A 15829-nucleotide genomic window follows, 5' to 3' on the forward strand; every position below is an offset into this window, starting at 1 on the left:
TTCTTACTATTCCCTGTTACCTCTACACTGCTTCATATGACGCATATCTTTCCTGGTCATTCCACTCCCGTTTGTAATCTGGCTTAATAACTTCCCATTTATCTGGTGGCTGCCTCTACCTTCTCCATCTAAGAATAATAATATTAAATTATGTTTATTCAGCGCTGACTATGTGCTAGAAGCTGTTATAAGAGTTGTACATACAAGAGTTGATCTTGTAATAAGATCATACATGATCTTATTAGGTTTTTACAACTTCATGAGGTAGGTATGAATATTATTAACATCTTGCAGAGGAGGAAACAGGCTTGGAGGTGAAGCAGTTTATCCAGACCTGCACAGATAGTAAGGGAAAGAGCCAGAATTCAGAGTCACATTTGTCTGTACTATATTGCTTCTTTCCTGACCTCATTCCCTACCCCTCAACCTCAAGATTACCACTGCCATCTGTACCTACCTGACTTGGACCCTTACCATGCATACAGCATAAGGGCAGGGTGAGACCTGGTCTTTTTTCCCCATAATTTTATCTGGTCCATAGGCCCCTCCCCCTTTCACAATTCTCATACTCTTTTCCCATCCAGTCATCCCAGCCCCGACATCCAGCCTCCTTTCATCCCCATTTTCTGTATCTGCCATGGCCCATACCTTTATGTCCACATTCCAGCTTTAACCTTCATTTATACTCCCTGTCCTGCCCCCCCCATCCTGTTTTTCCTCACATGTTCTGGCTCCACTGTCTCACATGCTGCTGTCCTTCCTGCTCACCCATGTCATCCTTCTAAGTCCTGGTCTGTATCCCTCAGCCACCCTGCTATTCTGCCCAGAATATGCTTAACTATCATTCTTTTTGATACCTTGCCTATTACTCTTCTCATTCTTTGTTTGTAACCTCTTCCATTTCTTAAACCCCTTCATTTCATCCCCTCATTGTTTTCAATCCATTCTCTCTTCCTTGTAAATCCCAAAGCATATTCAGCTATTTATTACATTCTATTCTTTGACTTTTCTGTTTGGCCTCTGAATTCCACCATGTAGCCTACCAGTGACCATCCACCTTCTCTGTGTCTCAAGATTCCACCCCGTCCATGTATTCTTTTTCTTTTCCCATACTGCCTTATCTTTCTCCTTATGTATCCCAGCAGGTCAGGATGATAGGGGAACGGCGAGTTGGGGACCTTGTGGTGCCCTTAGGGCCCCAGCTGCAGGCATATCCTGAAGAACTCATTCGACAGCGGCCTGGGCATGATGGGCGTCCTGAATATCTGATCCGATGGAGTGTCCTGAAGTGTGGGGAAGTGGGCAAAGTGGGTGTGGAGGAAGGCAAGACAGAGCACATCCTCATGTGGCTGTCAGCCCCCGAGGTCTATGCCAACTGCCCCATGCTGTTAGGCGAGCGGGCACTATCTAAGGGACCTCAGCACGAACCTTCTGGGGGTTCAGGAAGCTTTCCCCAAGATCCAGGAGGCCTGGATGAAGTGGCAGTGGGAGAGATGGAGGCTGATGTGCGGGTGCTAGTACGCAGGGCTGCCAGACAGCTGGCAGAAGGTGGCACCTCGAGCCTCACAGCTGCTGTGCTCCACACCATCCATGTGCTCAGTGCCTATGCCAGCATTGGGCCCCTCACTGGGGTCTTCAGGGAGACAGGAGCCCTGGACCTGCTCATGCATATGTTGTGCAATCCTGAGCCTCAGATCCGTCGGAGTGCGGGCAAGATGTTGCAGGCTCTGGCAGCCCATGATGCTGGTAAGAGACAGCTAGGAGAAGAAGGAAAGCATTGGAGAGAATGGGGCCACAAGGAGCAGGCACAGAAAGAGAGAGATTTCCCAACTCTGTAAGAACATCTAGTATTTGGTGAATATCAATTTGATGCAAAGGAAAAATATAGATTAATAGGCTATTACAGGTACTAAACAGGATAAAATTATAGCACCTGGTTTATCCATTCTCAGTGTACAGAGAGGATAATGGGGTAGATTTGCATTTTTTTAAACCGTGGGTTGAAATTTATTAGTTGGTTTTAAAGTCAATTTAGTGAGTTACAATCATATTTTCTTAAAAACATAAAATATCAGTGCACAACACTTAGTAAGGTTAAGTTTTATAGTATGAAATATATGTTTCATTTATGTGTGTATGTTTGTACCAAGTTACCATGTAAAATGTATTTCTTGCTGTGGGTCTCATTCACAGGAAGTTTGAAAGCCTTTGGGGTAGGGAATAGAGAGTCTAGGAAAGGTGGGCAGAAAGTACTGGGAATTGAGGAAAGATACAGATTAGGTGTGGATTACAGGGAGTCGGGCTCACGTCCTTCTATCACTGAGTCAGCAAGACGGCATTGAGCAGCACATGGATTTTGACAGCCGCTATACTTTGCTGGAGCTGTTTGCAGAGACCACGTCCTCTGAAGAACACTGCTTGGCCTTTGAGGGCATTCATCTCCCTCAGGTACTCTGCCAGCTGTGGGGGAATTGCTATAAACAGGCCTAAGGCATCATTTCTGAAAATGTGGTTCAGGACTGTGTATCAGCACCAGAGCCACGTAGGGAGCCTGTTTTTTTTTTTTTTTTTGTCTTTTTGTAAGGGGATTGCAACCCTTGGCCTGGTGTCGCCCACACCGCGCTCAGCCAGTGAGCGCACCAGCCATTCCTATATAGGATCCGAACCCACGGTGGGAGCGCCGCTGCACTCCCAAGCGCTGCACTCTCCCGAGTGCGCCACGGGGCTGGTCCTAGGGAGCCTGTTAAAATGAAGGTTCATGCCACCCTTCTCAACCTCTCCCCATTCAGAATTTCTGAGATTAGAACCCAGGACTCTGTGTTTCAAGACACTCCCTATGTGTTTCTTACACAAATCAAAGTTTGAGAACTACAGGCCTGGGGATGAGGCCTTTATATTTTTCTGTAGAGCAGGATATTGAAGGGAAAAGGGAAAGGTTAAATCCAGCAGAAGATGAATTTATGCCAAGGACTGATGAATTTATGCCAAGGATTGTGTCCTACAGATCCCAGGAAAGCTGCTTTTCTCCCTGGTGAAGCGCTACCTATGTGTCACTTCCCTGCTGGATCAGCTGAATAACAGTCCAGAGCCAGGAGCTGGAGACCAAAGCTCCCCATGCCCCACAAGGGAGAAATGCCGGGGACAGCGGGAGCTGGATTTCAGTATGGCTGTGGGCAACCTCATTTCAGAGCTGGTGCGGAGCATGGGCTGGGCCCGGAACCTCAGTGAACAGGGCACATTGCCACCCCGGCCGACCCGGTCCATCTTTCAGCCCTGCATTTCAGGCCCCAGTCTTTTACTCCCTACCATTGTCACCACCCCCAGAAGGCAAGGGCGGGCCTTCCGTCAGCGCTCTGAATTCTCTAGCCGTAGTGGCTATGGTGAGTATATGCAGCAGATGCTGCAGCCAGGGATGCGAGTGCGGATGCTGGATGATTACGAGGAGATCAGTGCTGGGGACGAGGGTGAGTTCCGGCAGAGCAACAATGGCGTGCCCCCTGTGCAGGTGAGTGGGAAATGGTGGTAGGGCACTGTTGGAGATCTGTTTTGGGTGGGTCATAGCTGGGGCTTCCCTGTAGGAGGCTGTGGCTAGCCACGCAAGGAGAAAACCCTCAGGGGAATTAGAATGGTAAAAGGGGTCAGCATTTAAGGGGGCACCATTTGGAGGGCTGAGAAAATGTGGAAGGGATGGGTGGTCTGTGAGGTCATGGAGAAAATCACACCTAGGAAGCAGAACTGATATATAGAGATACCTCGTCCCCACCACCAGTCAAGGAGGCAAGGAGAGAGTGTGGGAGCCGAGGCCATCAAGGTTAGGAAGAGAGGCAGGGTCCACTCCTGATAGGGGAAAGAAGCCTTTTGCTATACGAAGGTTTTTCCAAGCTTAGCCAGGTGTGGATGTGAGGGTGTGTCCCAGATCTGGGCTTGGGCATGTTCTTTCAAGCCCTCTCTATTCTTCCCTCTTTCTTCCTCCCTCATACCAGGTCTTTTGGCAGTCGACGGGCCGCACCTACTGGGTGCATTGGCACATGCTGGAGATCCTGGGTCCTGAGGAAGCTACTGAGGATACGGCTTATGCAGCTGTGGAGAAGGGGACAGGGGCTGCTGTATTGGGCACAGGTAGGCCTAAGAGGGGACATGGATAGCATGTTAGGAGTAGTGACTGGGATGAAACCACTTCTGACCAGGAGCTGCACCAGAGGTTGAGAAACTGACTCTGTTCCTGATGGGTGCTGACACCCTATGCTTGTATCCTCAGCATTCTCCTCCTGGGACTGGAAGCCTGTGGATGGGCTCTACTCTTTGCCATACCTGCAGCCCGAGCCTCAAAAGAATGAGGAATTAGGATACCTTACCCAGGCTGAGTGGTGGGAGCTGCTTTTCTTCATCAAGAAGTTGGACTTATGTGAGCAGCAGCCAATTTTCCAGAATCTTCGGGAGAACCTGGATAAGGTATTACAGGCCTGAGTTAACTTGGGGAGAGGGGATAGGGGGTTCGTAGTGGGGTAAGAAACGGGATTCTCTTCAGGGAGTTCTAGATATGGGCTACCACTTAGGGCTGGAGCCAGAAGTTAGAGAGTATGGGGGTCCTCCTGGGGGAGGAGACATGCTGTGAGGGTCTAGCATGTAGAAAGTGTGAGGGCATGCTGGGAGGTTGCCACTCTTCCCATTACTGTCCCAGGACCCTTCTGTTTGCTTGTCTCTGAAATGTATACCCCTTTTTGTTGACAGACTATGGGTGAAAAGGCCCTGGGTGAGATCTCCGTGCCTGTAGAGATGGCTGAGGGTCTGCTGCAGGTTCTCAGTAATCGGTTTGAGGGCAGTACCCTCAGTGACCTGCTCAACTCCCAAATCTACACCAAGTATGCGTTGGTACCTGATGAACTAAGCAGCTCATCTTCTTCACGAAGTCACTCCTATACCCCAGATCCAGAAGAGGAGTCCAAATCGGAGGCCAATTTCTCAGCGGAAGAGACTAAGTCCCCCAAAGCAAAGGCAAAGACTGAGCCCCCAATGGCACAGAGTGATTCGCAACTGTTTAACCAGCTTCTGGTGACTGAGGGGATGGTTCTGTCCCTGGAGATGAAGGAGGCAGCCAGTGGTGAGTCTGCTTCTGAGAAGGGAGGGTGAAGAAGTTGGAAGAAGTCCTGGGTGCTCCCAATAGAAGAAGTGGTTAGTCAGCGTAGAACAAAAGCCATGGAAATTTTTTGCATGGAAATGCCTTGGAACTATGCATCTATTTTCTTCCCTTTGTCCTTGATTGTGTCTAACCAATCACCTTTCTTCAGTATCTCTGGAAAAGGAGGGTCCATTTTCCTGGGTATCTTCATCTTCACTGTTTGCCTTTAGGTCCCTCACACAGAATTGGAAAAGTTCCAGATGCAAGCTACAGTAACACATAATGTATTTAAATGTTGATAGGATAACTGGGCTTGACCTTTAGAGACCTCCAGCTTGGAGGTGTCACAATTCTTTTAACCACTGCCTTCCCCCTCACCAATTTCAGAAATGGCTAGAGGTTTGCGGGGTCCTGGTCCACGCAGCTCCCTGGAGCAGCATATGGCAGCGGTTGTGGCCACTGTGCAGATATCCAGCCACCTGCAACTTTCAGGGCTTGCTGCCCTCTCTCAGGCTGTGGAAGAGGTCACTGAGCGGGACCATCCTCTGATCCGTCCTGACAGATCGCTGAGGTTAGCATGCTGGGGAGGGAAGAGGTTTTGGTAGAGGCTGTCAGCAGTGAGAATGGTGGGGGAGGTAAGGAGCAGTGAGATCAAGAATTAGAAAGGCTAGGGGTAAAGGGTCAGCCTGAGGGAGCAGGAGAGTGGGATGTTATAATGGCTAATATTCTTGGGGCACTTCTGCTGTACCAGGCACTGTGCTAGTGTTTCACATGCATTCTCTCATTAAATCTGCCTAACACCTGAGGAAGCATTGATGGTACTATTATCCCATTTATGGCTGAGGGGACTGAGGTTTAGAGGATTTAAGTAACTTGCTCAGAATTTTACAGATAGCTGAGCCAGGATTCAAATCTAGGTCCTTTTGGCTCTAGAGCTTGAGTTTTTTCTTTTTCTTTTCTTTCTCCTTTTTCTTCTCTTCCTACTTTTTATTTTTAAAGTTTTTGCTCCTCTTTAATTATACAAGTAATATACAAATACATTTTCATTTTAAAAGATTTGAGGAATATGAGAGAACATAGAATGAAAAGCCAAAGTCCCTCTTCATCACTGTTATAATCTGTTGTGTATCCTTTAGACATTCTATAGATTTACATTTGCAATTGTGTTTTTGGAAATAGAGCATTTTCTGAGTTTGTGTTTTAATATATGTAATCGCACTTGAATGTTTCTACCACTTTGTTTTGCCCTCACCCAGCATGTCTTAGAGGGCTCTCTGTGTCAGTACTCATGGAGCTGCCTCATTTTTTTCACTGCTGCGTAGGATTCTGCAATTCGGTCATATCTGAGTTCAAGTACCATATTCCAATGGATCTGTTTTTCTTACCTTTGCCGACAGTGGATATTGTCATTCTAAGTCTGTCATACTGGCAAAATTTTAAATGATTATTGTCTCCTTGTTTTAATTTCTTAGTTCTGGTGAAGTTAGACATATTTGCTTGAATTTGTTCTGTTCTATAATATTCTATTCTCATCCTTTGCTCACATTTTTATTGGGTCCTTGCCTTTTTCTTATGGATTTATAGGCATTCTGGAAATTATTCCTTTGTTATTTATATTTCAAATATTTTGCTTGTCTTTTTAAAAAATCATATTGGCAGGGCCGGCCCGTGGCTCACTCGGGAGAGTGCGGTGTTGATGACACCAAGGCCACGGGTTCAGATCCTATATAGGGATGGCCGGTTCACTCACTGGCTGAGCGTGGTGCTGACAACACCAAGCCAAGGGTTAAGATCCCCTTACCGGTCATCTTTTAAAAAAAAAAAAAAAAATTTTTTTTTTATGGCTTCTAGATTTTGTGTTCTACTTATGAAGGTATATCCTAATCCAGGATTATAAAAATATTTCCTTATATTTTCTAAAAATATCTATGATTTTGTTTTTTACAATGATTTAAAATCTGTTTGCAATTTATTTTTGCAAATGGTGGGAAGTAGAGCTCCAACTTCAGTTATTTCAAGCAGATAGCCAAGTGTCTGAACATCACATTTTAAATAGTCTTTCCTTTCCCCACTGGCTGAGATGCCATCGTTATCTTCCTTCTCATCTGTTGATCTGTTTGGCTACCCTATATCAGTTCCAGGGTTTTAATTAATGTAAGTTTATATTCATATTTTGATAACTATAGGCAAATCTACTATCATTTTTTACAACCATTTCTCTTCCTGTGCCTGAATCTGCCTGTCATGGCTTTTTAAAAACCTTTTAGGCATTTTGATTAGAATTACAGATGCTCCTTGATTTATGATGGGGTTTTGTCCTGATAAACCCATCGTAAGTCGGGAATATAGTAAGTCAAAAATACATCTAATACACCTAACCTACCAAACATCATAGCATTGCCTAGCCTACCTTGAATATGCTCAGGATACTTACCTTAGCCTACAGTTAGGCAGAAGCATTTAACGCAAAGCCTATTTTATAATAAAGTGTTGAGTGTCTCATGTAATCTATTGACAACTGTACTGAAAGTGAAAAACAGAATGGTTGTATGGGTGCCATCACAAAGTCAAAAAATCATAAGTTGAACCGTTGTAAGTCGGGGACCATCTATACTTTGCATTTATAGATTTATTTGAAAAGATGAGCCAGAGTTCCTAACCATTTTGCTCTACAGCCTCTTTCATGAGATGAAGAGCTAGAGGCAGATGTCAGAGGGGAGGGGAACAGGGGTGAGACTGAGACAATGAGAGCAGATTGGAGGTTGGGGGCAACTGGGGGGGAGCAGACTGGATCTTGGTGGGTGGGGGTTGGGCAGGGAGTCAGTGTCATGGCTGAGAGGTCAGGCAAGGCTCCTTGGGATGGGAAGCTCCAGTGTCTCTACTCTTCTCAGAGAGAAGCTAGTGAAGACGTTGGTAGAGCTGCTGACCAACCAGGTGGGAGAGAAGATGGTGGTGGTGCTGGCCCTGCGCCTCCTTTATCTGCTCATGACCAAGCACGAGTGGCGCCCGCTCTTTGCCAGGGAGGGAGGAATCTACGCTGTGCTGGTTTGCATGCGGGAATATAAGACTTCTGTCTTGGTGCAGCAGGCAGGGCTGGCGGTGAGTACACTGGGCCTGGCGTAGAGAGTGATGGGCAGCACAGGCAGATTGGGGGACTACTGATCTTGAGGAGATACTGTGGTGATTTGAACCAGGGAGTAGACACTGGGTGGAATGATGCAGATGGATTTAAAAGCTTGTTCTGGGCAGTCTTAGAGATTGAGTACATGTTTGGAGAAAGAGAGAAGGGAGTTTTTAAGAATGACTCCCAGTTTAGAAATTGAGCAGCAGGGTGCATGAGGTGGCCATTTACACAGTGAGAGGATGTTTCAGGAGGAGGAGGTATGGGGAAAAGGTCAGGAGATGAGTTTTTAGGGGCTGGCTGGTTAGCTCAGTTGATTAGAGCGTGGTGCTGATAACACCAAGGTTCAACGGTTTGATCCCTGTACCAGCCAGCCACCAAAAAAAAAAAAAGGGATTTGAGTTTTTAGGTATGTTGAATATCCCACACCTTTTTATTTACAATTAGGAGTCCGGTTACAGACTAATTTTTTAGATGTGACAAACTAAAAGTATTTTTATCTGGGCCGAGCCTGTGGCGCACTCGGGAGAGTGCGGCGCTGGGAGCGTGTCGACGCTCCTGCCGCGGGTTCGGATCCCATATAGGAATGGCCGGTGCACGGTCACGAAAAAGACAAAAAAAAAATAAAAAATAAAAAAATAAAAAAATAAAAGTATTTTTATCTGAGTGGTATCTTTATACAGAAAATACTCCTTCCCCAGATTTGGGTAGAACAGAACAAGAATTGCCATTGCCCTGCCATGTTGGGCCCAGAGACTAGGAAGGGAGACCCTCATCCAGGGAGGCTTACAGAAGTATTGGCTTCCTAACATCTCCAGACAGAAGTGCTGGCTAGTAGGGACGTGTGGGCAGGGTGGCTCTGTATAGCCTGAGTATCCCTGACAGGGACAGGGAAGCCTCAACTAGAGCAGTTCTGAGAATGGATTCCAACAGTATAATGGCAATAGCATGGATAGGAGCACATGTCCTCTTAGAGCAGGCTGTCCTGGTAGGGGCCAGGAGGGGCCAACTTGGTGCTACTCCTTCGAAGAGCAGCCAGGCATTCCCAGTCTAGTCCATGTATGCTCAAAGAATTCCCTGATCCTTTCAAATTGCATGACCAAAACACAGCATCTACCCCTAAATTAAAACTCTTGCCCTGTAATAAAATTGCATCATTTTGTTTACAACATAAGTTCTACAGAATTTGGCTAATTGGGGCAGAGTGGGGTAATCAAAGGGAGAAAACCTCGTTATGAGGTAGCATTTGCTTGGAGGGTCCAGGCCTCACAATGGGGGATTGTCCTGAGAATTATTTCTAGCCTAGGCCATTCCTAGTGGGTTTCTTCAAGAGAGTCAGCCCTTTCACCAGGAGAGACATTCTCTACTCTAATGACATAGTAGTGTTCATTTTAATTTAGTTTTCCTCTGTAGACCAGGAAACAAATTTGCACATTACAAGTATTTTTCCTAAAATTCCAACCACTCTGTCTATGAGACAATCAAGTAGCCTTGTTGAGAAGGGCTGGACACTGGCTAAAGCCAGGGCACATAGGTTTGGGAGTGTTGGCATATAGGTGGTAATTGAAGCTATGGGAGTGGATGAGGTTGCCCAGGGAAGGAGTGCAGAGTGAGAAGAGAAAGGGGACAAGGATCTTCAGTGTTTGAGGATCAGGCAAAGGAACACCAGAGAGTCAGGAGGAAAAGCAGGAGAATATGAAGTTACGGAACTCCAGGGAAAAGAGGTTTCGCAAAGGAAGGAGTGGTCAAGTGAGATGGAAAGCAACTTCACAGAGAGCCTCTGAAGACAACTTGATGCCGTGAATAGGCACCATCCTGCGGGGAAGATGCAGGAGGGGCCGGCTGCACCACTGGGGGAGCTTTGGTGCTGGGAGCCTGGGGCAGAGGGAAGTGGCCAGCTGACTTTACCATCCAGTCTTAGGTATTTTTTGTTTGCTTCCTTTTCTTTTCTTTCTTTCTTTTTTATTGGCGGGTGGCAGGTAGGGGGATCTGAACTCTTGACCTTGGTGATTTTCTTTTCTCTTTTCCTTTTTCTTTTCCTCCCTCTCTCCCTCCTCAGCATTTGATGTCCCATCACTGCCTCTTCCATTTCCATTTCCTATTCCGTTTGCAAACAGCTCAGCTGTGCCAGAATTTGAGATGTAGAATGATGGCCCTGGCTCCCCACTTCCTCACGGTGGCTCTGCCCACTCCTAACTCTGCTTCCACACCCCTCTCACAGGCACTGAAGATGGTGGCCATTGCCAGCTCCTCGGAGATCCCCACTTTTGTTACTGGCCGAAGTTCTATCCACCCTTTGTTTGATGCCCAGATGACCAGAGAGATCTTTGCCAGCATTGACTCAGCTACACGCCCAGGCTCTGAGAGTCTGCTCCTTACTCTCCCTGCAGCTGTGATCCTGATGCTGAACACTGAGGGGTCAGGGCATTACCCTCTAAACTCCAGACTCCTGCTATGTCCCAAGCCCTGCTACTACTCTGCCCCAGGCTAATGTGCTCCACAGAAATTCTCTTCACATTGTCACCTCTGCACTAAACATTGGTGACTCTCTCTGACTGTCATTGGAAGAGAGGCCAAGTGGTGGGGGTAGGGAGATGCCCAGAGGGCAGAAACACCCTGACCTTCCTTCATGGGGTTGGAAGGAGTGACCTGAGGTCAGGGGGCCAGATATTCTGGCTCAAAGGAAACACTAGATCCCTTTCCTCCCCAACTGCAGCCCTCTTTGCTTGCTTCCCTGCTTCCATTGCATTCACTTTGTCGATTTCTTCCTGTGTCACCTCCCTCCTCCCAGGTGCTCCTCTGCAGTGCGAAATGGCCTGCTCCTTCTCAACCTGCTTTTGTGCAACCACCACACTCTGGGAGACCAGATTATAACCCAAGAGCTGAGAGACACCTTGTTTCGGCACTCAGGGATAGCACCGGGGACGGAGCCCATGCCTACCACACATACCATCCTCATGATGCTTCTCAATCGCTACTCAGAGCCACCGGGCAGTCCTGAGCATGCAGGTACCATTGTGGAGGGGGGTAGTTCTGCTGAGGAGTCATACAGTGCCAGCCTACGGCCAGGAAGGCTAAGGTTTTACATACCAGGCCCTTCCTGGAAAGACACAAGGAATCTTCAGGAAATGAGTGAGAGTTTTGGTGCTCAAATTAGGTCTTTAGAACTTACCGACCAAGAAAAGAGGGAGATTCTAAAATAGGTGCAAGTAAATTGCCTTCTCTGAATGGCTTTAAATGTATGTGGATTCTTGTCTGTCTGGGCTAGGTTTGGTCCAGTCTTACTGGACAGTAGAAGATTGGTTGAAATGACATCTAAGGAGGCCTTTTTCAGAGGAATTATGATTTATGGGGTACAGAAAGTTTTTGAGTAGAAACCTGAAATACTCATGTCATGGGGAAGAAACACTTTGTGTTTAAAAAACAAGTGAAAACCCAGAAATACAGAGGAATATTGATATAAACAATATGTATTTTTTAGTCTTATCTAAAGCCACCATGCTATGTAGTATAGGGATGTAATTATAGTAGCTAATATTTACTGTAGCTAACATTTAATAATAAAAGGTAATTGTATGACTGTATGAGATGAAAAATGTGTTGTGTTTAACTTGACAGTGTTTGCTATACTAGATTTTTTTTCAGATGTAGTTAGATATATATTTAGGTCCAGAAAAGAAAATCTCTCATAGTTTGGTAAAAACTATAGACATCCTCAATATGGGAAGAAAATTTTGGGGTGATTTTCTGGACCTTCCCATTTCTCAGTTTGGCCAACTTGTAAGACTCCTCTTCATACATATTTTTTCCCTCCGGTATGTCTGGGCTGCAGCACTGGAAGTCCCCAGCACCCAGGGCCAGGATGGGTCCCCTAAGGTACTGATTCAATCCCTGGTGGGGGGCCCACCTGCAGAACTGCTCCTGGACTTGGAGCGCATGCTGTGCTGTGAGGGCAGCCCAGGGGGTGACGTGCAGCCCCACCTCAAGCGCCTCCAGCAGGAGACCCAGCCCTTTCTCTTGTTGCTGCGGACTCTGGACGCCCCTGGGCCCAACAAAACTCTGCTGCTGACCGTGCTGAGGTGAGGGGTCTGTTCAGGCACCCATGCATCAGGGGTGAGTGGAGCTGGCAGATTGCAGGGACTTCACTTGTTTTCATCCCCTCACCAGGGTTATGACTCGACTGCTGGATTACCCCGAGGCAATGGTCCTCCCTTGGCATGAGGTCTTAGAGCCCTGCCTCAACTGTCTGAGTGGCCTCAGCAGTGACTTTGAGGTACTAGAGCCCTGGCAATAGTGGGAGAGGGAAAGGCAGCATCTGGGGCACCAACTACCTTGTGAAGCCCTGGGGGGCACAGCAAAGCCTTCCTTAATGGGTCATGGGGCACTGTATGGGTGAGTAGGAAGAGGAAGGCTAATGTCATCTAAGAGTCTCTGGAACTGGGGTCTTTAATGTCTAAACCTTTTGGCTGCACCTGGATTTTAGATTCTGGGTTTAGGAGAAGCCCACATTCACCAATCCAAACAGTCTTTGCTTTCCACCCTTCAGGGATTGTGCAAGGCTCAGGCACCATGGTTGGCTCTTGAGAGAGGTTGGCCCAGGCAAGGAGGAGCTTGGGAAACTGTGCCCAAGCTCTGCTGCTGCTAACTCACTCTGGGTTTCCAGCACCCCAATATTCATTCTGTTCGACCCTGTCTTTGGTACTGTCCTTTCCCTGGGCTTTTGAGTTCCTCCAAACTCTCAGCCACTATGCTTCCTTTACTGAATCCACCCCTCAACCTTTACATGTCCTTCCCTTTTTTTCCCATAAATTAATCTATGTGGCTCTGAGTCAGATTGTTCAGGAGTTGACCTGCTTCCTGCATCGCCTGGCCTCAATGCATAAGGATTGTGCAGTAGTGCTCTGCTGCTTGGGAGCAAAGGAGACCCTCTCCAAAGTTCTGGACAAGCACTCGGCGCAGCTGCTGCTTGGCTGTGAGCTTCGGGACATGGTGACGGAGTGTGAGAAACATGCCCAGCTCTATAGCAACCTCACTTCCAGCATCCTGGCTGGCTGCATTCAGGTGTGGAAGGGCTTGTGGGTAAAAGCTGAGAGAATGTGAGCCAGAGCAGGGAAAGGGATTCAGTGTGTGTCCCTCTTGGTATTACTATTTGGTGCAGGGGGTAGCAAATCTGGGGCATGTGTTCCCTAAACTTTACCCCACATGGTTCTGTCAGAATTTAGGGAGAAAGGCTTTGAGTGTTCTGTTGCCCCTTGACTTTTTCTCTATAAATGTTTCCATGTGTCTTTCCATGTTCCTTCCTCTCCCTTTCCCTTTTCTCTCTGATGTTCCGGCTGCAGATGGTGCTGGGCCAGATTGAAGACCACAGAAGAACCCACCAACCCATTAATATTCCCTTCTTTGACGTGTTCCTCAGGCATCTCTGCCAGGGTTAGTGCCCTTACCTGCTTTCCTCTGGCTCCCACCCAGCATCTGTTCTCCCCTTTCCTTCTTGCTCCCTAGTCCCTTTCCTTTTCTCTCTTAACAAACCAGGCTGTGACCTCCACCCCTTCCCACTTGCCCCCAGGTTCCAGTGTGGAAGTGAAGGAGGACAAATGCTGGGAGAAGGTGGAGGTGTCCTCCAACCCACACCGGGCCAGCAAGCTGACGGACCGCAACCCCAAGACCTACTGGGAGTCCAATGGCAGCACTGGTTCCCACTACATCACCTTGCACATGCACCGTGGTATTCTTGTTAGGTGTGAACACACCCATGTGCACACACACACACACAAACACACACAAATATTCTGATATGCCCTAGTATATATCCCCAAAGCACCCACATGCACACAACCCTGTCTATAACTCTCCATCCCGGAGGGACACACTTAGACCCATTTTGTGCAGTGAACAGATAGACACATTGACCTGCCTTTGCTGTTCTGATTTATAGACATCCCCTCACTCCCTGAGCCTGATGACCTGTACCCCAACAGGTGCAGATATCCCTGTCCTGTATTTAGTGTTGAGGGAGATCAGCAGATCACTTATCCATTCTTCCTGTGGGCATTTGCTTAATGCCGGGCATTTGTGCAAGGGTCTGGAGGTAGGACGATAAGATGTACCTGTGTTCAGGGAACTTACATTCTAGTTGGGGAGCCAGGCTAGAAAATCAGTGAGAGCATAGAGTAAGGTAAAGCATTATGGTCAACACGTGGTCTGGATCCTGAGGCCAACTGAGCAGTCACAGCAGGTTTCATTCTGGATGAAGGGGTTAACAAGCTGGGTTTTGAAGTCGAAATTAGCTTGACAAAGAGGGCATGATGAATATTCCAGGCAGGGGAACAGCATATATGCAAAACAGAAGTAAGAAAACCAGTGATATTTGGGGGAACTTTAAGTAAGTGTGTTTGGCTGGAATGAAGTGTGTGTGTATCAAAATGGCAGGAGACGAAGCCAGAAAGGTAGGCAGAGGCAGATCACAAAGAGGTTTGTGAGCTAAGAAGTTTGAACTTTGGGGCTGGCTGGTTAGCTCACTTCGTTAGAGCTGATAACAGCAAGGTTGAGAGTTTAGATCCCCAGCTGCCAAAAAAAAAAAAAAAGTTTGAACTTTATTCCAAAACTTGGGGAGTCACTGAAGGATTTTTAGAAGGGAAGAGACAAAATTGTTTTTTTTTTTGTTTTTTAGAAAGCTCACTCTGGCAATTATGGGAGATTGGGTTGGAGGCTAGGAGAAAAGGTTGGAAGTTTTATGCAGTGGTCTAGTTAAGTGATCACCATGTTCAGTTAGGCAGAGAGAATGGGAATAGGGAAGAGGTAATGGACTAGGAGACACTAAGAGGTAGAGGCTATAGGACTTGCCATTAATTGGACAAGAGAAGCCATGAGAGGGAGAAGTCTGCAGTGACAGTGTTCTGCTTTGAGTACTGGGTGGATGGCAGTTTTATTTCCCTGGAGAGTGAGAGGAATGGAGGCAGGTTTATGTGGACAGATTGTTCCATTTGGGCATGGTTGATGTTGTAACTGTGGAACTTGATATGGAAATGTCTATTGCGTACATAGCATGGAAGCGCTGAAGAGCGGTCTGGGGTAGAGATGTGGATTTGGAGTCATTGGTGTATCGGTTTTTGGTTGAAGCTGTGGATTTAAATGAAGCCATTTGGGGGGAATACAAAGGGAAAAGCAGAGGATCCGGGGAAGACTAATGTGTCAGGAGCCAACAGAGGGACAGGAACCTGAGAAGGAAATGATGGGTTGAAGTGGTTTTGAACTAAGAGTAGGGCCCTGCTTTGACTGATTCCTTTTTCCTCTCCCAGGCAGCTGACTCTGCTGGTGGCCAGTGAGGACTCCAGTTATATGCCAGCCAGGGTGGTGGTGTTTGGGGGTGACAGTGCCAGCTGCATCAGCACTGAGCTCAACACGGTGGGGACCCTTGTGCCCCCCCTTCACCTTGCTCCTCATCCTTCTGTTTGTCCCAGGGCCTAGGGGAAGGAACCAGTCCCTGGGGAATGGCTGGGGAAGGTATTGCCTTGTAAGCAGCAAGAGTGGTATTAGAGAATTGGAGACTTGTAGATTCCTGGGCTTAATGCAGGAGAAATGAAGGGCAT

General features: G+C 47.3%; 1 protein-coding gene across 3 annotated transcripts in view; it reads left to right on the forward strand.

The window, feature by feature from the left end:
• The window catches only part of CUL9 (cullin 9), a 42074-nt gene that overhangs the window by 623 nt on the left and 25622 nt on the right, over positions 1-15829 (forward strand). For 2 of the 3 annotated variants that reach the window (XM_063097329.1, XM_063097331.1), the window contains exons 2-17: positions 1143-1746; positions 2294-2448; positions 3005-3505; positions 3984-4119; positions 4259-4452; positions 4732-5101; positions 5507-5690; positions 8011-8218; positions 10462-10658; positions 11032-11249; positions 12073-12319; positions 12408-12513; positions 13074-13301; positions 13580-13670; positions 13807-13978; positions 15539-15644. In XM_063097329.1, coding sequence (XP_062953399.1) covers positions 1152-1746; positions 2294-2448; positions 3005-3505; positions 3984-4119; positions 4259-4452; positions 4732-5101; positions 5507-5690; positions 8011-8218; positions 10462-10658; positions 11032-11249; positions 12073-12319; positions 12408-12513; positions 13074-13301; positions 13580-13670; positions 13807-13978; positions 15539-15644 — 3708 coding nt within the window. In that variant the 5' untranslated portion in view covers positions 1143-1151. The remainder of the gene's footprint in view (positions 1-1142; positions 1747-2293; positions 2449-3004; positions 3506-3983; positions 4120-4258; positions 4453-4731; positions 5102-5506; positions 5691-8010; positions 8219-10461; positions 10659-11031; positions 11250-12072; positions 12320-12407; positions 12514-13073; positions 13302-13579; positions 13671-13806; positions 13979-15538; positions 15645-15829) is intronic. The other variant, XM_063097330.1, reaches the window with a different exon arrangement.

The sequence above is a fragment of the Cynocephalus volans genome, chromosome 5, assembly GCF_027409185.1.
Source record: "Cynocephalus volans isolate mCynVol1 chromosome 5, mCynVol1.pri, whole genome shotgun sequence".
In the NCBI taxonomy this organism is placed as follows: Eukaryota; Metazoa; Chordata; class Mammalia; order Dermoptera; family Cynocephalidae; genus Cynocephalus; species Cynocephalus volans.